The 21,914-nt window shown below is 46.8% G+C and overlaps 1 protein-coding gene across 2 annotated transcripts in view; it reads right to left on the reverse strand.

The window, feature by feature from the left end:
* The window catches only part of MINDY4 (MINDY lysine 48 deubiquitinase 4), a 109,374-nt gene that overhangs the window by 58,148 nt on the left and 29,312 nt on the right, over positions 1-21,914 (reverse strand). For both annotated transcript variants that reach the window (XM_077775445.1, XM_077775446.1), the window contains exon 6: positions 205-263. In XM_077775445.1, coding sequence (XP_077631571.1) covers positions 205-263 — 59 coding nt within the window. The remainder of the gene's footprint in view (positions 1-204; positions 264-21,914) is intronic.

The following is a 21,914-nucleotide window of genomic DNA, read 5'->3' on the forward strand; positions in this document are numbered from 1 at the left end:
TAAGGATTTTCCAGGACAGAAAGACAGAAGGCAGAAGACAGCAACCAAAAAGAGAGAAGCCTGCTCTACTCACTGGGCCAGCCTCTCCGTTCTGAGGTCAGGTGGGAGCAAGGAAGCCCCCACACCCACTATCTCCCAGTCGGAGGAAATGAAGACCCCTGAACCCTGGTGGGCACAGCACCGAGGGGCACCAGGTGCACTTACCAAGCTGCAGGGCGCCCAGCTCCCCATCAGCCTTGCTGGACACTGGCAATTGATTTTTCCTAGAAAAAAAGAAAATGTCAGCGTACCAGGGGAAAATGACACCGAAGTATAGACAGCAGAGAAGAACGCAGGGAGCACTGGATCGGGGTTCAGGAGGTGCGTTCTCTCTAGCCTGGCCCTGCCTCTCACGTGAGCCTTGCCCCACCAGTCACTCTCCCTTCTCTGAGTACAGGTTCCATGTTGGATGGGACCAAATTGCCTCCAAGCTGCCTTTCCATTCCATGTTCTCACACACACACACCAGCCAATAAAGGATGATAAACCCTATAGTTTGACACTTGCCAAGAACCAGATGCAAGCGTATCTTGCTGAGGTCATCGTGATACTGCTAGCAAACACACACACATGCACATAATCACACACACACACACACACACACACACACACACACACACAATCAAGTTCTTGTAATCATCACCCCGATTTTTCTCATCTTCTTCTATTTTCTTTTTTGTTTATGTCCTTTCTCCCGGCTTTCTTATAAAGTCATTAGCTACCATTTATTAGAAACCTCTAAAATGCACCCAAAACCTATTCTGTGATTCTGACTTGTAAGTTCAGGTATGTATGTGTAGAGCTTTCTTAAAATGGCCCATGTGTATTTTAGCTCTCTTTAGATATTTTTTCCCCTCTAGTATGCATCGATGCAGACTAAAGTAGAATCTTTTCTTTTAAAGAATGTATTAAAAATAACAATATTACATCACTCTCTGAAAACCCATTTACTACGTTAAAATGACAGCTCTTTTGAAGGTGGAATTGAAATATATTTTCCTCCAACATCCTTGCAGGGTAAGATATGATTGAAGTAACAATCGTAGTCTTGCCATGGTGTGCTCTATTGAATTGGTTTCCTCCTGAAGATGTATGAAGGGGTGTGAGTGGAAGACCAAAAAGGACTCACGGTACCCAATCTGTGAGCACGTACTGCTCTGGACTCTGGGCTTCTCTCTCTGGCTCCAGAACACAGAGCTCCTTCCTCCACCCTCCCAGGCAGCCCTAATCCTCCCCCACTGGGCCAAGCCCCTTTTCCTCATTTCAACAAAACTGCGACATTGCTACATCCCTCCATGACCAGGATTCTGCGAGTTTTCTCCTGGGGACTGGTAAAAGAACCATCTGGAAAGAGGATCTAAGGCCGGGAGGGGCAGTAGAAGGAGGTGATGGGGGAAGCAGTACAGATGCTGTGTCAGAGCTCCCCTTCCCCAGCCTGCGGCAATGAGAAACAACATGTTCGTTAGAAGTTTCTGGAAGCATACCACTCACACTGCAATTGTCTCTGCCACTGAAGGCTGAGGACCTGAGTCCCACCTTTATCTGTCCCTTCTGTCACTATTCCCCAAGAGACTAAGGCAGAATGCCAATCCCCCACCCCCATCCCACATCTCACTATCCCTTTCCGCAAAGCGAGGACTGAGGCATGGCACTAAATGGCCTCTAACACCTGCCTTGAATCATTTCAAGCAGCGACCAGCAGGAGCAAAGCCATCTCTGGAACACCCCAGAGAAAGTAACATCTCTCTGGTACCCACCTCTGCTCTCTGCCTCCTCATCTGTCACCCAGATCACTGGCATAGCCTCCTCACGTGTTTCCAGACCCTCGCTGTGATGTCCCACCCCACACCATCTTCACATGGGTGTCAAAGGCATCTTTCTAGAAAGCAAACCTGACCATGCCACAGCCTGGCTGAAGTTCTTCAAAGGTTCCCCATCATCATCACCACCACCAATAATATTTATAAAACTGACAGCAATAATAGCAGCAAGTACTCTCTGACTCCTTTGACTGTTCCAGGCACTGTGCTGAGTGCTTTGCAAGCAACAAAAGCCATCTGCTTCTCAGGATGGCCTTACAAAGTAGCCGTTGTACTGAGCCTCAGAGAAGTCCAGTAATGTTCCCGGTTACACAGCAAGCAAGCGGCAGCACAGGAATTTGAACCCAGGCCATGACCCTAAAGACAAAGACAGCAGCCACCACATATACTGCTTCCTTAAAATATAAAATCCAGGATAGGGCGCCTGGCTGGCTTAGTTAGCAGAGCCTGTGACCCTTGATCTTGGGGTTGTGAGTTCGAACTCCATGCTGTAGGTAGAGGTTACTTAAAAATAAAAATAAAATAAAACCCAGGCCCATTAGGGTGCCCTGTGGGCTGCTGCCCCAGCCCCCTCTCCCTCTACACCCTCACACTCAATGTTCATTTCCTGCACACTGAGCTTCCCAGCCTCTGCACCTCTATACCTTTTCCTAAGCCCTTCTATGCTGCTAGAATATACTTTGGCAAACTCATGCTAATCTCTTCCAGCCCAAGTGGTATGCTGCCTCCTTCTCAACTCCAAACACATGTTCATTCATTTCTTCACACTCTCATTCAGCCAACATGTGGCAGTTATGGGGCAGGCCAATCTCCCTGCCCAAAGGAGACTGAGGCATGTAAAATGACGAGACATAAATTGCAATTTGACGTGGTATGGTGGGCTGAATAACATCCCCCAAAGATAGCCTGTGAATGGTACCTCATATGGCAGAAAAGATTTTGCAGATGAGATTATGTTGAGGATCTTAGGACGGGAGAGGGTACCGTGGATTATCCAAGTGGAAGTGATGTAATCACAAGCGTCCTCCTAAGAGGGAAGCAGGAGATACGACACGGAAGAGGAGAGGTGATGTGACGCCAGGAGCAGAGGTTGGAGGGATGTGCTCTGAAGATGCAGGAAGGGCCACAAGTCAAGGACATGGGTGGCCAGGAGAAACTACAAAGGCCAACAAACAGACCCTCCCCTGGGGCCTCCAGAAAGAACCAGCCCTGCCAACACCTTGACTTTAGCACCAGTAGAACTGATGTCAGACCTTGATCCTCCAGAACAGCACCATAATAATAAATTCACATTCTTGTAAGCCACTAAGTCTGTGGGAACTCGTGACGGCAGCCACGGAGAACGAATACACACGGTAAGAGAAACAAATAAGGAGGGACGAAGGACCACGGATTCTCTTGGCTAGCTCTGTGCCTCATATGCCCAACACTTGGTCAGTGCTCCATAAATGGGTGCTAAGTACCAGCGTGACCCTCACGGAAGCGATGTGACTCACACAAGGTCACACACCATAGAAGTGCCCAAGGCAGAACTTAAACCAGGCCGCTGGCTCCAAATGCTCTATTTGGTTCTTTCTTCTATTTTATGCTTCCTTCCCCCGCCCAGAACCCTCCATGGCTTCCTGTGGCCCACAGGATGAAATTCAAACCTCCCACGTGGCCCCGTTGGCTTCTGGGAGCAAAGCTTTGGGGGACGAGGGTGGCCAAGAGCCACAGTGAGAGGGTGGTGATGACTTTTCGGCCAGATAGGGTACAGCCAGGCCTCTCCTTGGTCATGGGACTTCCATCCAGAGCGCCATCCATCAGCTGCAAAAGCCCAGCTTAGATGCTTTGTGCCCATTTCCCATAGATCTCATCACCAGAGGAGACTTCAATTATGCTCACACTCAGGGAATGCGTTTATTGTTCCTTTCATGTGTCCCTTTGTGGCATAAGCATTGCAAAGTTTAAAAGGTCAGTTTAAAAGCACGCTCTTGCCTTTGAGTGGAAGCTCTTATGAAAAACAATGACAAAAAGATAAATCAAGGAGTCAAAATGCTTTTTCAAAATGTGATTGTGCAGATAACCCAGAGACATGTGTCAGAGTGTGCATCTAATAAATCCACAGGAGCCGGGCTGTAGACACCCAGCTTGTCTGCTGCATCTGAGGTCACCACGTCCCACCCAAGCTCCCTTCTGTGACCCTGAGGGAGAAGCAAGGACCAGGGTACTGAAGGTGTTTGGGGCTACATGGGACCAGGACTCAATCCCAGATAACTGAACCTTGGCTGGGTAGGAAGAGCTACTCAAGAGACCTGAGTTCTTGGCCCTTCTCCCCCAACCTCTGCATGTCCTCAGGCAAGTCATTTACCCTCTGTGGCATCAGGTGCCTCATCTGTCCCTCAGGGGAGGCCTGAGCATGGTCACTGCAGGACACGACCAGGTTCAGGGGCTCCAAGAAGTCACACTAGTTTTAAAGATGTTCTACTATACAGTCCCACATTCTGAATATTTCACTAGTGCTTAACATAAAAAAAGAGATGAGAAGATGCTCCTTCCTGAATGTTTGGTACTGGATACGTGGCTAAATTACTTATGGAGTACAGAAGAAAGGTGTCCCGTGAAAATAAAGATACGGACCACTTACTATATATTCTATCTGATGAAAACTCAGAACACAGTGTGAATGGAGTCCAAACTGACCCCACTCATGTGGCACAGGAATCCAGAATAATAACATAAAATTTTCCCAAGCCAGGGATATCCCAGCACACCTAACAAAAGCAATGTAAAAGTATCTGGAGGGGCACTTCTACAAAGCAGGTCTTACAAGATTCCCCATGAGACAGAGAGATTTTTTTTTTAGCCCCACTGAAAATATGCTCAAAACAAAAAAACTGGTAAATTCATGAGAAACTCATGCACCATAAGTGAAAGCAAGATGACACAGCCAATAGGACTCCCAAGAACTTGAGATAATAGAACAATCTTAAAAAGACTGTAATTAGAGTAGGAAAACTTTTTAAAAAGGAATGAATGGATCAAGGAGATGTGTTTTATCTATACAATGGAATACTATATGGTAATGAGAAAGAATGAAATCTGGCCATGTGTAGCAACGTGGATGGACCTTGAGGGTGTTATGCTGAGCAAAATAAGTCAGGCAGAGAAGGACAGATACCAAATATTTGCATGTATAGGTGGATTAGGAGGAACTAAATGAGGACCATGGGGGAGAAGAAGGGGAAAAATAGTGAGGGAGAGGGAGGGAGGCAAACCATCAGAGACTCTTGAATACCAAGAACAAAGTGAGGGCTGATGGGGAAGGAGGGGGGTGATGGGCATGGAGAAGGGCACTTGTGGGGATGAGCACTGGGTGTTATATGGAAATCAACTTGACCATAAGCTATTTTAAAAAAATTAAAAACAGAACTACTATATGATCCAGCAATTGCACTAGGAGATATTAACCCAAAGGATAGAAAAATGTTGATTCAAAGGGGCACATGGATTCCAATGTTTATAGCAGGCCTATCAACAATAGCCAAATCATGGAAAGAACCCAAATGTCCAGCGATTGATGAATGGAGAAAGATGTGGTATATATATACAATGAAATTGCTGGTAGTTTTAAGTAGAATTGGAATAAATTTCCAATATATTTCATTTAAAAAAAAAGGAATGAAAATCAGGGGTGCCTGCCTGGCTCAGTCAGTAGAACATAGGACTCTTGATGTCGGGGTTGTCAGTTCGAGTCCCACATTTTGGGTACGGAGATTCCTTAAAAATAAAATCTTAAAAAAAAGAAAAAAGAAAAAGGAATGGAAATCATAAGAAAAGAAATAGACACTATAAGAAAAGAATGGACAGTTTTGAAAAGTAAATATGGACACAGAAATGAAAAACTTATGGACATATAAGGATGGTGACAGATAATAACATATGAACTATATGTAGAAAATGCTGTGAGTCTGTGCTAAAGGAAGGGGTGAGAGAGGAAGACAAGAATAGGTCGTGGAGAGCCCTCTGTGTAGAACACCATCACCTAATGTATGTAAAAGGAATGAGAAAATGATAGAAATTAGGCAATCACCATTTTATAAACTCCTAATATGGGAAAAGATTATCAATGGATGCTAAAACTACTGGTTAAAAAGTTTTTGAGAAACAGGATATTCATCTAGTCTGAAAGTTACCGATTCCTCTTCAACTGCAAAAGGGAAAGTTTCCGTTATAATGATGGAGAACTTGGCAGAAACCACCTTAATGGGGTGATCCAACTTAGCATCAGCAGAAATTAAACTAGCTGACATCATGTGCTCCTGATGTGATGTAATGGGAAATACACAACATCACATATGTATTGTCTTTGCCCAAAATGTGTTTAACACAAACCTAATAATGAAACAGGCATATCCAGAAAGTGGTCATTTTATAAGACAATAAGACTACACTCATGAAAAACTAAGAATAGAAGGGAAATCGCTGGAGATTAAAAGAGACCAGAGAGACATGGCGACCAAATGCGTGTGAACCTTGAATGGATTCTGAATTGAAAAAACTAAAGACTAAAAGAACATTTTAGAGCCACGTGGGAGAAATCTGATTATGGGCTTTATGTTAGTTGATGTTATGGAAATTTTTTGGGTGTCTTAATGGTACTGTGGTTATGCAAAAGAACATTCTTGTCCTTACGAAATGGAAGCTGTGATATGTAGGGATGAAATGCCACGATATCTGAATTTTACTTTCAAGCAAATCATCAAAAATGTGTGGGTTACAAATATGTGGAGAGGGGAGAAGAAGAAAAAAACAAATGTGACAAAGTCCTAGAATCACTTAATGTAGGTGAAGGCCATATAGGTGTTCATTTTTCTATTCTTTTGACTTTTTTATAGGTTATATCTTGTTTAACATTGGGGGTTAACTTGGAGTAAGCTGAAACAGGAGATCAGATACCATGAAGAGATAAGAAATAACTAGGAACCCTCAGATGACATGGCCCAGAATGCAACTCAATCCAAAGAGATCAAATATATGAAAGAGCAAAGAAGAGACATGGAGGGAAAAAACTTTAATTCCAATGACCATGTACAAGAAGTTCTAGAAGGAAAAATAAAGAGTGTGAGAAAGGAAATTATTGAAAAGATAACCGCTAAGAACTTAGCAGACATGAATCCTCATGGAAACCTAAGAAGCCTCAAATAGCACATGTGGAAATAAATACACTCCTAGATATGTCATATTGAAATGACTAGAATATTGATGACAATGAGAAAACTCTTAGTGGAAAGGCAGATTATCTTTAAATAAAGACTACTTCAATAAAAGACATCTTCAATAGTCAAAATATTAAAGGTAGGGACAAAAATGAGCACAGTTTTAGACAATCACTGAAAAAGTTTACCATCACAGACCTTCAAACCACTCCCAGACGTACTTTAGCAAGAAGGAACGTGAACCCAGAAGTAAAGAGCAGGAAGAAAGCAATGGCGAGAAAAGAAATCTATAAACATGTAGATAAACCTAAATGAGAGCTGGTGATAAAAAAAATTAATAGCAATAGCCACTAGTGAGGGGATAGTTAAAAACAAAGAGATAAGAAGTACTAGACAATAATACACAGGAAACATGGGAACAGGAAATGAGCAGCTGGAGCTTTCTAAAAATCCTTGAATTTTTTGAGGGGGTGCAGAGATTGATTAAACTGAAACTTTAAGCCGATTATGACAAAAAAAATTTAAGAGTAACTGTTAAAATAGTAAAAACATAACATATAACTTCCAAATTGTAAAGCCCAAGAAGAAAAAACAAACACCAGTTGATTCATGGGAAAGTACCACTGTGGAAGACAGGTTGGCAGTTCCTCAAAAAAACTGAGCATGGAATTACTACATGATAGACTTCTACTCCCAGGTATATACTCCAAAGAAGTGAACACAGGGACACATGTTCATGGTGGCACTATTCTCTAAGGCCAAAAGAAAAAAAAAACAAATCAAATGTCCACCAATGATAAACAAAAAAATTTCTACCAATAGATGAATGGATAAACAAAATGGTGGATATTCACACAATGGAATATTATCCCACCATAAAAAGGCATATAGTACTGACACAGGCTACAAGGTGAATGAATCTTGAAAACAGGATGCTAAGCAAAAGAAACCAGAAACAAAAGGTCACATATTGTACAATTCCATTCATGTGAAATAGTGTAGATAGGCGGTTGCCAGGGGTGAAGGAATGGGGGAAGAAACTGCTTCATAGGAAGAGATTTACTCTGAAGAGAAGAGTATGTTTTGGAACTAGAGAGAGGTGATGGTTACCCAACATTCTGAATGTACTAAAGGCCACTGAATTGTTCACTCGAAAATAGTTAATTTAAAGAAAAAGAAAGGAAGAGGAAGAAAAAAGATAAAGAAAAAGCATGGCAACATGAAAGTACAGAATACAAATGGACTCAAGTATATCAGTAATTTTATTAAAAGCAAACAAATTCCACTGACCAGTTAAAAGACACACTCTGTTTTATTTTTTTTAATTAGTCTATGCTGTTTCACAAGGTACATGACACAAAAGGGTGGACCATAAAGCATAGGGAAAAAATAGATCACTTGTGGGCCAGCCATTTAAAAACTAATGGAGCTGATGCTGTACTTTCAGATTAAAAATAGACTTTGGAATAAAAAGCATTATTGGTGATAAACCTACAGAATAACAAAAGGAAATTCAACAGGAAATTCAACAACAAAAGGAATTCAACAGGAAAATTTAGCCATTTTCAACCTCTGTAAAGTGGGGTTAATAACAGTCCTACCTCAAGGGACTGTGATGACAATGAAATTGACTAATCCATCAAGTACTCAGAAAAGTGCCTGACGCAGAACTGCCACATACTCGCTCACACGATGAAACCTCAATTCCAAACACCTAAACATACAAATACAAGTGCAAAACTATGAAATAAAATAACAAACAACTGCATCCGCCATGAATCTGAAGAAGATCTTGGCCGAGAAGGGATGCAAGAATATTTTAACATTAGAAAATCCAGGGGCACCTGGGTGACTCAGTCGGTTAAGCATCTGACTTCAGCTCGGGCCATGATCTCATGGTTCGTGAGTTCAAGCCCCGTTTCGGGCTCTGTGCTGACAGCTCAGAGCCTGAAGCCCTCTTCGGATTCTGTCTCTGTCTGTCTCTCTCTCTGCCCCTCCCATGCTCTCTCTCTCAAAAATAAATAAACATTAAAAACAAAAAAGGAAGACCCAATAATGTAATTCACACCAACAGAGGGGGGGAAAATGGACAATAATCTCAATAGATTCAGCAAAAACATTTGATAAAAAAAATAAATACTCTTACATATTTTAAAAATAAAACATAGCAAAGGGGCGCCTGGATGGCTCGGTCAGCTGAGTGTCCAACTCTTGATTTCGGCTCAAGTCATGATCTCACGGTTCATGGGATCGAGCCCCGTGTCGGGCTCCCTGCTGAGTGTAGAGCCTGCTTAAGATTCTCTCTCTCCCTCTCCCTCTTCCCTGCACCAACTCAAAATATAAAGAAAACTTAGCAAGCCCAAGGGACAAGAAGGGTTTTGCTGTACTTAGTATATATGTACTTCAACCCGACTGGACATCCTAACACTGAAGCATCCCTGCTGGCAACAGTAGCCAAGTGAGGATGTCGTATCCCACAGGACTCGGGGTCTCCCAGAGGGGCATCAGAAGCAGTGCGGCAAGACACAGGACACTGGCGAGCCGGGGGCAGAGCCCAGGTTTCCTGACGCAGGCTTAGCACTCCTGCCACTACCCGGCTTCCAACAGCACCTCCTTTCAGAACGAACAGCAGGACTAGACGGTAATGAAACAGAGAGCTGTTCCATTGTCAGTGGACACAGAGGATCGGGACGGACCAGCCACAGGACCAGCTCGTGCCAGAGACGGCACATCGCTTCGAGCTGTAATCGCCTCGAGTCTCAGCTTCCCTTTGGCCATAATCATCTTTGGGAAGCTACAAGGGCCCTAACATCTAGTAACTCTGGGTTTCAGCTCTTGGGACTGGCCACCGCTTCCCCACCTGCAGACACTTCTTGAACACATGAGGGAGTGGAGGAGGGGGACAGCAAGTCCTCAGAGAGCACCGTCAGAGGAACAGCTATGTTAGGTTCTTTTCCTCACAGTGACTTCCATAGCCCTGTGCTTCAATAAAGCCTCTCATTAAGGACTCAACTTCGGGAGGAGTAAGCCTTCGTGAGGCAGATCCCAGAGGGCAAGCTGATTTAAAAAGAACTTTTTTTAAAAAAACATCTAAGTTCTCTATGGAAGAAAAGACTCTTCACTTTCCTGCTCTCTGTTTCTCTTTGGCTTCCTACAGAGGCTCAGCCAAGCTCCCCCAGGTAAAGGTACAGAATCCTGGTGACCTAGATTGGGAAGAAGTTTGGGAGTTGCCCGTCATAACCTTGGTTTGACGGCTGAGGAAACTGAACTCTGGAGAGAAGAAGGGGTTCCCCCTCCAGTGTCCTCACCACCCAGACGCTTGGGGGAGCCATGGCCCAACTTTGGGAAGTGCTCCATCCCCCTGGGCAGCCCAATCGGCAGGCCCTTTTAAAACTAAGCCCTAAAGAACAGGAGGTCTCATTAAAGGTGCGGCTGTCGAGAAGTCATCTTGTGCACGATCACATTTCACCCATCACATACCCTGAAGTTACCAGTTCCCAAACTGGTGACCTTCACTACATAAAAGGAATCTTCCCCACCCCACCCCCCTTTCTTTTTTCTTAAGGATGTGGAAAACTTGACTAGAATTGCCTAGTCTGACATTTCCTGTGAGAAATCACTCTGCCTGGAATGCTGTGAAAGCAATCTGCCTTAACAATTCAATCCAAATAAATTATCTTCCTGAAACGAGCGAAAAAACTTAATTGGGAATTGGGCTGCATACCCAAGTCCCTCTCATCCGGGTCCATGATGACGAAGGTTGGACAAAGATAGGGATCGTCCGGTGAGGACAGATTTGGGGAGGGGAGGGGGCACTGATGGCCCCGCATCCTCCTGGAAAAGCCATCGACTCAGCCCGTCTTGCTGGAGAGAACACACGTACTCCAGTCTCCTGGACCATTGTTCTTGCGGGGCGATGATTTCTCAGCTTAACTATCTTTCCGTATGTGCCCTCCCCCACAGGCTTTGGCTCACACCCTTGATGAGAAGTGTGCAGGGCCAGAGCAAGATCTGAAACCAAGTCCAACATTTCTCTTTCATTGAGTCAGGCCAGATTCTGGCATATTCCAGAAACAGAGAAGAAATTTACCCAGTTACCAAGACATCAGACTGGGAGGGTTCCTTCAAGGGCACACAATTCACCAAACAAAACCGTACCAGGTGTGACCTTCCCACATATTATTCTCCCCTTCTCCCAACTGGCACAGGGCCTTAGTATACAACTGGTGTCTAATGGATGCCCCCTCTGAAAGCTGACAAGTTCTCGGAGTTTACCTAGATATGGCTCTTCCATCTGGAAGGGCTGGAAAGGCCACTACAGACTGTCTAATCCTGAAGCCCTGTCAGAGGTGGGTGGGCAGAGCTTCTGCTATGAACCCAGGGTAGTAGGCAAAGCCAGATATAGGACTCTCATCTCAGTTCATTTTCCTGTATCCTATGCTGGATTTTAGAAGCACTGATTACACTTCCTTAAGACCCGAAAGCATTAGGACAGGTTGACTGCTCTTCCCTTCAGGCTGCTGGCAGGGGCTTTGTGGCTCTTCCAATTCCCATCCCTTCCCTTCTCACAGGCTACACTCTCCTGGGCATGGCTGAGCTCAGTTTCACAAGGAGACTGGTACCCAGAGGCAGACGTTGCTCAACAGGAAGTGAAAAGGTGGGTAGAGCTGAGGTTACTCCAAGGGAAAGAAAAATATCTTCTTGAAGGAAAGTGGTCTCTATGGAGTGGATCTCTGGAGCTTGACCAAATCCCCCGAACCATTCATTCACCTGAGCTGTGCATCTCACCAGGCAGAAAGCCATGAGCCCATGACCTCCCTCAGGCTCGCCTCCTCCCCTTTGCCCACCAGCAATGGGCAAACAGAGCTCAGCCAAACCTAACCACCACAAGATGAGGGATGAGGCCAATGACCAGGGCCGGAGCTACAGATGGACATGGTGCCTGGCTCACACCACAAGGGCCCCCAGGTGTGAGCCCCAGGCTGCACACACCGCAACTGGGATCGCAAGCCTGCCTCTGACTGGGGCTCTGGGCATCAGAGGGAGGACCCAACAGCAAGGCTCTACCAAGACTGGTATGACAGCCCAGGTTGGAAAGGATCGCCTCTACAGCCTTGGCCCTGTCCCAGGGAGTCTAAAGTCACACTTGGCCTTATAAAGGGGAAGGTTCTGACACGCCGCCTAAAAGACATTACGTAAGAGTTGCCGCTGCTTTCCACAGCAGATTGGAGAGTTGTGTGGAGATGTTTACTTAGCTGCTAGGGGAAGCTGTTTGGGGGCACTGTCCCTGCCCTGTTACTGTCCTCATAAAAGCCAAAACTTCCAGGGAAGGAGCTGCCCCAATGACAGAGGTCGACTTTCTTCGAGTCCCATTAAACAGCGAATCCACTTGGGTTCCGTACGGTTAAGTATGTCACAGAGTGACCTAAAACAACTTCTACGATGAAGTATTTCCATTTGGAACACACAAAACTCTCCCCTGCATAAGCAGTAATAAAAGAGCCATGAGTCACAAGTCTGAAACCACGCTGTCTGGGTGCGCTAACTCCTTATCAATTTTAAAATGGAGAAATTTGAAAAAATAAAATAAATTTTTTAAAAAAACATAAAAAATAAGAGAGAGAAATTTGGGTTCATTTCCTTTTAGACAAGGTGAGTAGGTTTACACTCCAATGACACTTCGTGCTGGAACTCATGTCTTTCTACGTGGTCCTAGGTGGGTATTCAACCTTCCCTGGGATTCCATTTTCCTTCTTGTAACATTCTAAGGCTTCTAAATGTTCCATGGTTTTGTCCTTATGATAATAATTATTTATCTGGGTGTTTGTATTTCCTTCACCAAGCACTTTCAAAGCATAGTTTTTAATTTCATTCCCCCCAAAGGCCTCTGTGGGAAGCTGCATTTTCACAAATGAGGACACTGAGGCTGAGGAAGCTGGAAGTTGTCTGACCCAAAGTAGTCCCTGACACCCAGGGCCACGGTCAAGCGAGGAAACCAAGCCCCGATACAGTGCATCTTTCACATGGACTAACGTGTTCATGGTGAACGCTGGGATTTCATTTCAAGATTATACCTACGTTTACATTTTACAAAATCAGTTTTAATGTTCTTACTCGGCCAGAAATGAAAATAACGACAACACGCCGAACAGCATGTGACTGGCCGGGACGTTAACGGGGCTTAAGCTCCAGGGACCCTCACCTGCGCAGACCCCTTCCAAGAGGCCCAAGCAATGTGTTGGCCTGGTCTTCTCTTTGTATCAAATTTGCAAAAATGAGATACTTTATATTCTTTGTCTTAAAGAGGCACCAAAACTGTGTTCTTCGTTGAAGGCCCTCCACACTCGGACCTGAACCATGTCGGTCCCGTTTTGGGTTTCCCGGTTTGTTTCTATTTTGCTGACCTATGAACTCCCGGTGACCCACTGTACCCGATGTCTGACACCACACGGACGCCTCCGGCCCAGAGACCCTGTCTTTGTCTTGCTCTTGTTCACACCGAGGAAGGCCCAGCCAAGCCTGGCTCTCAGAACATCTCCTTCTCCCACCTCACATTGCCCCATCACAAAATAAAAAAAAAAAAAAAAAAAAAGAAATCTTCAGGAAATTCTGACCTACTCCAAAAGCACAGAGAACAGGCTGTTTTCTGGAAATTTCTTGGAAAAAAAAAAGAGAAAGAAACATGCTGCCTTAAAAGCAAGTTTGCTAACTTTGAGCATTACACCACTCGCACACATAAAACCAGGGAGCTATGGAATTTCCATGGGTGGACCAGCCCCAACTCAGGACACGCACACCCTGAGCTAAAATTAGACGTGTCCCTGAGCCAGTCGGTCTGCTTCCCTGTGCCTCTCTGACAGCCGCTCTCACTTGAAATGGGGAGGGTCCTGGGGGACCAACCAGTGCTCCCTCCCCACCCCCTGAAGCTACAGCCTCTGCCTCTAATGAGTGTTCCCAGCTATTGAGCACAGGTGGCTTCTGTGCAGGAAGCCCAGCGGGTGGGGGTATTCAGTGGGGAGCTGGGACACTGTCAAAGGTAGGGAATCCATGCTAGAAGTTTCGACGAGTGAGCGCTAAAGCTGAGGAGCACAGAGCCCACCTCACACAGAAGTCAGGAAATGGGGACTTCGAAATTTAGCACAGGACAAGTATTCCTTCCCCATTCCTTAAGAGGTAACAAATTAGCGTTAGTCTGTAAAAGGGAGAAAAAAAAATGCAAGGAGCACAATCTTTTCTACTTAGTAGAGAAACTTCTGCAGAAGCAGAATGAAGCCCTTTGGCAAGGCTCTGGCTTTCCTGGTTTCTAAGGATCTGAATCCAAATAACATAAGAACGAGACTGAGAGCACACACCCTCCACAACCACACCTAGACTCCTCGCTTCTCCAGGCTGCACCCTTCTGCCACCCATTACCTGTCCCCAGGCGGGGGGCAGACGGCAGAGATGGGCAGCCCCTTCTGGATTGTGTGGGCGAGAAATGGCCCTGGCCATGCAGCCGACAGGAAGAGCTGTGACCAAAGGTATCTGGAGCTTTTTCCAGAACAAATATAAAAACCATGTGAGGCAGCTGGACTCACGTCAGGCAGCCTCCTGTTGGAAATGTTACGTTGAGCCTCACGATGTGGGTGTAATTAAAAAAAAAAAACTGGAGGTTTCAAGAAAACATCCAGAGGGTCTGCAGAGGGAAGATGCAGCTGGCACATACTGCCAGCCTGGGGGTGTATGGATTCCAATCCTAGGGGTGTGGGTGGGGGGAGACAGGGCTGGGAGGACAGGGTAGGTGTCAGCTTCAAGCACCCACCGGGACGACACTGAAGGCAGCTGCTTTCTGGGCCTCTGGACCGTATGCATGAGCTACTGCTTCTGTAACAGCCGATGGTTCCCTGGAGGCCAGAGGGCTTCAGGATGCCCACGGAGGACAGGAAAGGGGCAGCCACACCACTCGCCAGCCATGTTGGGTGTTTGCCTGGCGCTTCCTGGGCTGGCCCCAGGTTTTGCATCATCCCCTCACCCCAGATTCCAACCTTTAGTGACATACTACAACCCTGTTATAGTTCCTTGGGGTCTTTTCTGAGAGATAAAAGATGGATGCTATGTACCAGTCATTTTTGCTACTTGCTCCAGGCATATTTTCCATTTTTAATTTGAAAACTATTGAGCATGCAGGAAAAATGAAAGAATAATATAATGAACATCAGTATACCCTTCACTTATAGGGACAAATTATTGACATTTTACCAGACTTACTTTTTTCTCTCTTCTTTCCTCCCTCCCTCCAAACGCATTCAGACACACAGAAACACACACACTTTTTTTTGGCGGAACCATCTGAAAGTGAGTTATAACCTCATCCCCAAATACTCCAGCCAGTATCTCCTAAGAACAAGGACAGTCTCCTACAAAACCCATGCGGGGTTCATTTGCATGACAACACTTTTGAAAGCCAGGATCCTCACTTGGGCTCTCCCACATCCCGCCATCTGGAAAGTATACCTTTGGAGTTATTTTCTTTAAAAAGATGGATGAAACAATCGTGATGTCATTATTAAATGGGCCAGCTCCCCCTTTGGTTTTTATCGAAAATGGATAATTTCGACTCCTGTTTTCTTCTTTTAAAACACTCCTAGGAGCGTACTGGGTTTTAAGGATGCCTGACCAGCCACGTGTAGGCTAGAAAGTGGCTTGAGATTTATCAAGAAGCTGAGAGGGGAACAGGGGGTGTGGAGTGTAGGCCCCAGATGGATTTCCTTGACTTCTGCTGGCCTTGGTTCCTAGGCACTTGTCAAAACTTCCCTCTAAGTTCATCTGCCCTCTGTAGAGTAGCTTGTGGAACGGATGTTGAGTGTGCCATTGCTCCATGAGGAGGGGAATACGAAATTATGAAGGGGATTGTAACCCCCCCAAAAGAGCCTCCAGTCTCAGATGATGGCAGAGAACTTCATGAATGGTCATGGCGTCCATTCAGAAACTGTTTTGATTTTTTTCCTCATTCAAAAGAAATTTTATTTGAAGGCAGAAAAGCTGAACCAAGTCAATTGTAGGAATTGCCACCCTCCTCTCACGGATTTCCCCTTTCTCCTTACATCTTCACAGGCTCTAAGGAAGCCCTAAGGCTCAGCGCGGTAGCCCTGGGATGGAGGACCACAGCCACAGGGACTCAGGCAAAGGCAGCTGACTGTGCCAGCCCGCTGCCCGGGCCTGGCCTAGGGAGAACTTCTAGAAAAGAGACAGGCAGGAGCACACATCTATGTCAGCCTCCAGAGCTTTCCAATGAAAGCCCAGCCTCACCTTGGCCTTGAATGTGAAAGGGAGGAAATGCCTCACAGAAGGCAAACTTAACCCACAGGTGCTCCCTGAAGACCTACTAAGTGCATGACCCCATGGAGGAGACCTGTCCTGAGGCACAGGAACCCAGGTCATGCTCCTCCTCCTCACCTTTGGCCATAACCCACACCATAGATCTAAACATTCCTCTTTTGACCATCATAATCTCCGATAACCTCTAATCTTACTTCCCACCCCTTCGTTACAAAATTTCCATTTCTTCAGGAATATATCCATCCACCTAAGAAACAAGGTGTTTGGGATAGCCAAACAGTAGGAAAGATAACCAGTATGTATTAACTATTGTGAGCAAAATATTTTATATACATTATTTCACTTATTCTTCATGACGTTCCCATAAAGAAAGGTATAACGTCCCGTTTCTTGGATGAAAAAACTAAGCCACAAAGAGATCAACAAAAACACTGTGCCCGAGGCCACCCTGTTAGTAAGTGGCAAATCTGTTCAATTCTAAATCTCATTTTCTTTCAACCTCACCTCGCTGAGTCGCTAAATCTGTTAAAGATGGAGAGCCCTGTTTCAAAGTCTCAAAACTCAGTAAGACGTAACGTTTTCCAAACAGCAGCCCTCAGTAACTTAACAAAGCTTTGCTTAATTGGACTAAATTTCCAATAACTCAAAAACTCTGCTGAGCAGAATTGGCTCTTTCACTGGGGATTTAAAAGCTACTCTGAGGACTTGTAAGGCCCCAGGCCCGGCCTCACGACATCGATTACCATTGTGGAGCCTCGCAGAAAATGAATCTGGGTACTGTCAGTGCAGCCTCTCCCAGACCCCACCCGAGGACACGCTTCCTGCCTCTCAGAGTCTCTGTGAATGGCCGGTTTCTCCTGCGAGGTTGGCGTCCAGCCCTGGGCTTACAAACACGCTCACATGTCTCCTGTCCTGGAAAAATAGACCCTGTTCCCTGACCCTCCCCAGTCTTGAGCTGCCATCCTGTCCCTATGCTTCCCGTCACCTCTGAACTTTTAAAAAGCTCCGTGTTCTGTGTAGATGACCTCACCCACGCCATTCCTCAATCTGCTGCACTTGACCTCCTGCCCCCAGAACCCTGCTGAAAGAGCTCTCTCCAACACTACTTCTGTCACCACGCCTGGTGTGTCCTCCCCTAAGGGAGGACAGAAGAGTAGGATTAGTGATTCTGCAGACAGAAAAAAGTCACCTAAAAGTAGCAGGTAGCCTCTGTCCCAGGCCAAGTCCCGCAGGGCCCCTGACCTCCCCTGAGGGTCCAAAACGGTCAACTTCCTGCTTCCTAGAGACCCTCTCTTCCCTTCCCTCCCCAGTCCTCCTGCTCTGACCACTGTTTTTCCTTATCACACCAAACACGTGGCTCTCCCACTCGGGACTGGACCCAGGTGCCTTTGCCATGCACCCCTGGCAGTGCCCATCACTCCAAGGACTGCAGCTTCTGGCCCCATGCCAGTACCTGCCAGATACTTCTCACTCAGTGCTTCCCAGGATCCGCACTTCTGCCCCACGCCTGACCGCGGAAACGAAGGCTCGGCTGGCCAGGCCCGGGATCTGACTCTCCTCCCCTTCGGGGCCACGTCTTTGCTACCTGCACACCCGGCTTCCCAGCCCCCTCGGCCCACCGCCCAAGTCCTGTGGGTTCTCTTCCCAGGTGCCCGGCTCCTCGTCCCTGTAGAGCAGCCAGCTCAGAGCCCACCCCGCCTTCCGGGTCCGGCTCCTGCAAGTGGTCACCCTGCTCGGTCCAGCAGCGCCCCTGGACTCGCCTTCCCGAAGCACAGCTCTAACCGATGTTTTAAAAAGTAACAACCACATAACTGAAAACTCGAGAGACTTGTCGATCTCTCTAGTGCTCTCTGGGCTGGCTCTCAAGGCACGGTCCAGTCCTCCAGCCTCTTCTCCCCGCACACGCCCTGTGCTCCAGCTACACCCGCGTGCCCACCGCTTTGCCGCTGTTTACGCTGTCCCCTCAGCAGGGGATGCTTCTGCCCCCTGAATCCCCACACCAACTCTCTAAGTCCTCACAAGTGGTAGCTCTCTCACAGCCCTTCCTCCCAGGACAGGGGCCTAAGGACAGTGGTTAAGACGGACGCCCCAAGAGCCAGACTGCCTGCATGAACTCAGACCAGTTGGTCATTGTGCCTCAATTTACCCACCTATGAAATGAAGACAATAACTCTCCCCGTGTGGCTCTCGGGATTAAATAAAGTAATACATCTAAGCTCTTGCCACAGGACTTGTCAAATGTGAGTACTTAAGAGTTTAATTATCCCTGAAATAATCCAGACCCTGGCTCCATGGCTCTCTGCCCTTGTCCCCTTGTCACTTGCCTTTTTTAAAATTCCGTATGACAGTCATTTGCATGGATGTCTCAGCCTCTTTGGGACAGGGAACCTATCCATCATCTCTCCTTCCAACGCTAGTCGAACAAGCAGGACGTACTCCATAAGTGCTTTGTTGAATGGAATAAAATCAAATGACATGTATTTAGATTGAGATCAAAAATTGTTTACGCTTTGCAAAAAGGCTCCACTTCTGAGGGACCCGTGGCTGCAAAAGTGGCCTCAACAGGAAATGGAAGGAATCCCATGGCTTTAGTAACTTCTTGTGGAATGAGCAGAGAAAACAAACTAGAACTTTCTGGAACGAGGCACACACATGGAATCCAGCTATACAGGAAACTGTCCTGGCAGGTCACCTTTGCGATCTGAAGAACTCTGCCCAAAATGCCCCTGACAGAACTCAGGATCAAAAGCCATCTTTCTTCGGTGGAGGCACCAGCCTGAGTGAGTCACGGCAGTATTCCATCCCATGGCCGCTGTTTGGGAAAAACAGCTGGGGGGTCACAAGGGAAGGCCCGCTCCATCAGAACAGAACGGATTCGGCAGGAGAAAGGCACCATCAACTCTCTCTGCCCAAGTCCCCAAGGCAGTCAGCCTAATAAGAATGCCCATCTTTTCCCTAAACCAAAGCCCCTTCCCAATCCTTAGGGAAAGCTATGGGCTTAGGCTCTTTCTAGATGAGCCCCCATACATGGACATCATCCATAAATGTCTGCAAATGCAGCAGAACCCAATACAGGCTCCAGAAAAAAGGGTTGAGGAGGGGCTCCTGGGTGGCTCAGTTGGTTAAGCATCTGACTCTTGGTTTCGGCTCAGATCACGATCTCACAGTTTGTCAGTTTGAGCCCCACGTCAGGCTTTGTGCTGGCAGCTCAGAGTCTGCTTGGGATCCTCTCTCTCTCCCTTTCTCTCTGCCTCTCCCCTACTCACACTCTCTTAAAATAAATAAATAGACTTTAAAAAGGTGGGGGAGGGGTGCTGAGGAAAAGTAAGAGAGCTGCTTTAGCTTTTAGGAATGAGACTTCCAGGGACACCAGCAAACTTTGTTTCAAGAAATCTCAGACAGGGAGAAAAGCAGAGAAGAACAATGAGTATGTCCAAGCACCACAGTGAGGCCCGTGACATTTCCCCAACTGGGCTATTCTAACCCTTCGAGGCCCCACTCAGGAGCACCCCATCTTCTAAGACTCTGTGGCACCTGAATGAGCACCACCTGCCTGGCCTGGGACTGATGCAGCCTGCTACTTTCAGGTGACTTTTTCTGTCTGAAAAATCACTAGTCTCATTCTTCTGCGTGTTCCTTGAGTGAAGGGAAGACCTCACACTTCACCTTCCCCTCCCCAAGGCAAAGCCAATATGATTCAGCTCTGTCCAATAAGTGTGAACAATGCTGAGCAAAGTTGGGGGTGGGGGGGAACGGGTCATAGACAGCTCACCCCCACACTCAGGCAGCTGACAGTCCAGCAGAAGGAACAAGGTAGCCTGTCAGCTCTCTTCAGTGTGACATGTGCTGTGAGAAATATGAGAAGGGGGTCATGTTCAGGGGTTGGAGCAGGAAAGATATCAAGGAAACTTCCTAGAGAAGGCAACATTCAGGATGACTTAAATATAGGACATCAAAGCTGTGATGGTTTGGGTTGGTGGGTTGGTGGGTTGATTGGTTGGTTGGTTGGATGGATGGGTGGATGGTTAAATGTCTGAATAAAAAAAAATGAAGGAGTGAATGAATGAATACCAACATTCATTGAGGATAAAGCTGGGATTGTTTTGATTCTACTGAAAAGTATCAGTTTAAGTTTTATGACACTGTCCCAAGCAGATCAGTATACTTTTTCCAGCCTTTCTCCTTGCTATGCACAGTCTCTCATTTGCTCAATACTTACTGCCAGGTACAGGGATACAGATAGAAAAAAAGAAAGGGAGGAAGGGAGGGAGGCTGACCTACTCCAGTCCTTAAGGAATTCATGGAAGTAAAGGTGAGCTATCAAGTCACCGTGCTACAGTGAGGGTTATCCGTGATACTCAGGAGCAGAAGAGAAGCACGTAGACTGTGTGGGCCAGGCCACCATTACAGCGACATATGCAAGGCACCTAGGATGAAAACTTTAAGGAGGCCCTCACTCCCAGGTTCATGCACGTGCCTCCACTGAGAGACCTTGAGAACGAGCGCTCCTTAGATCCTGCACCCTGGACGCCCCATTTGCTTAACGCTCATCCTGGTCTTGTCGCTGACCACTAGATGGACCCCTCTTTGCAGTTCTGGCAGCAAGGGTCTAGTGGGCTCACTAGCAGACCAGCAAAAAAGCATCGTGGAGGGAGGGGGGTGGAAAAAGCACCCAGGAGAGAAGACTCTCTATATACTACCCCTGCTGGCAATCATCTCCCAAAAATTATCTCTGAGCCTCACTATCCCTCCATCCAGAGGCAGCAGCTCCCTACAGGGGACGTCTTCCCGGCCTGTGCAGAGATAGCAAGGCCCAGATGTGGACAGAGGAGGACCACGAAGCTGCCACTCTGATGTCCCGAGATGCCCAAAATGAGACCACTCACCTTTCCAAGGAGAGGTATGGATGTGCTCTCACCTCCTTAGCTATGCCTTCTGGGTCTCAAAGGGAATCTGGGTCATGGGAAGTCTCCTCGCCCTAGGCGGCGATAGATACACTGGACAGGAGACCCAGGCACTCTGGCGCTGAAGGTGCCCAACAGCTAGAATTAGCACACAGGGTAGGGGTATCTACCCCCGTCCTGAAGGGCTCCAAGGGGCCTGTAATGCGCACTAGGGCAGTTTCTCATATTTAGTCTCCTGCACTTGCTAGGAAGAGTCCCACATTCAGGAGAGAGAACTGGTATTTCCCTGTTGGGGGAGGGGGGCGGCTAGGGGAGCAGACATGTAGGGTCAACGTGGGTAAGGTGTGGGGTAGGAGGAGAACCAGCTGAGCAAAGAGCAGCCGTACCCACCACAGAAGAGAGGTCCCCAGAGTCAGTCAGGAAGGTGAAGCCAGACCAGCACAGGAGCCACAGGCCGGTCACCTGTTCACACGGGGCCCCTGGCACGCAGGAAAGCAAATGTGCATGTGTCAAGAGTCAGCTAATTTCAAACCTTTATAGACTGACCGAAAGTCCAAATAATGTGCAGAGATAAATTAAAGTGGAAGTTCCACCTATTACTCATCCCATGTGGTGCAGATGTTGTCAGACTCGGG

The sequence above is a fragment of the Crocuta crocuta genome, unplaced genomic scaffold (assembly GCF_008692635.1).
Source record: "Crocuta crocuta isolate KB4526 unplaced genomic scaffold, BGI_CrCroc_1.0 scaffold197, whole genome shotgun sequence".
Lineage (NCBI taxonomy): Eukaryota > Metazoa > Chordata > Mammalia > Carnivora > Hyaenidae > Crocuta > Crocuta crocuta.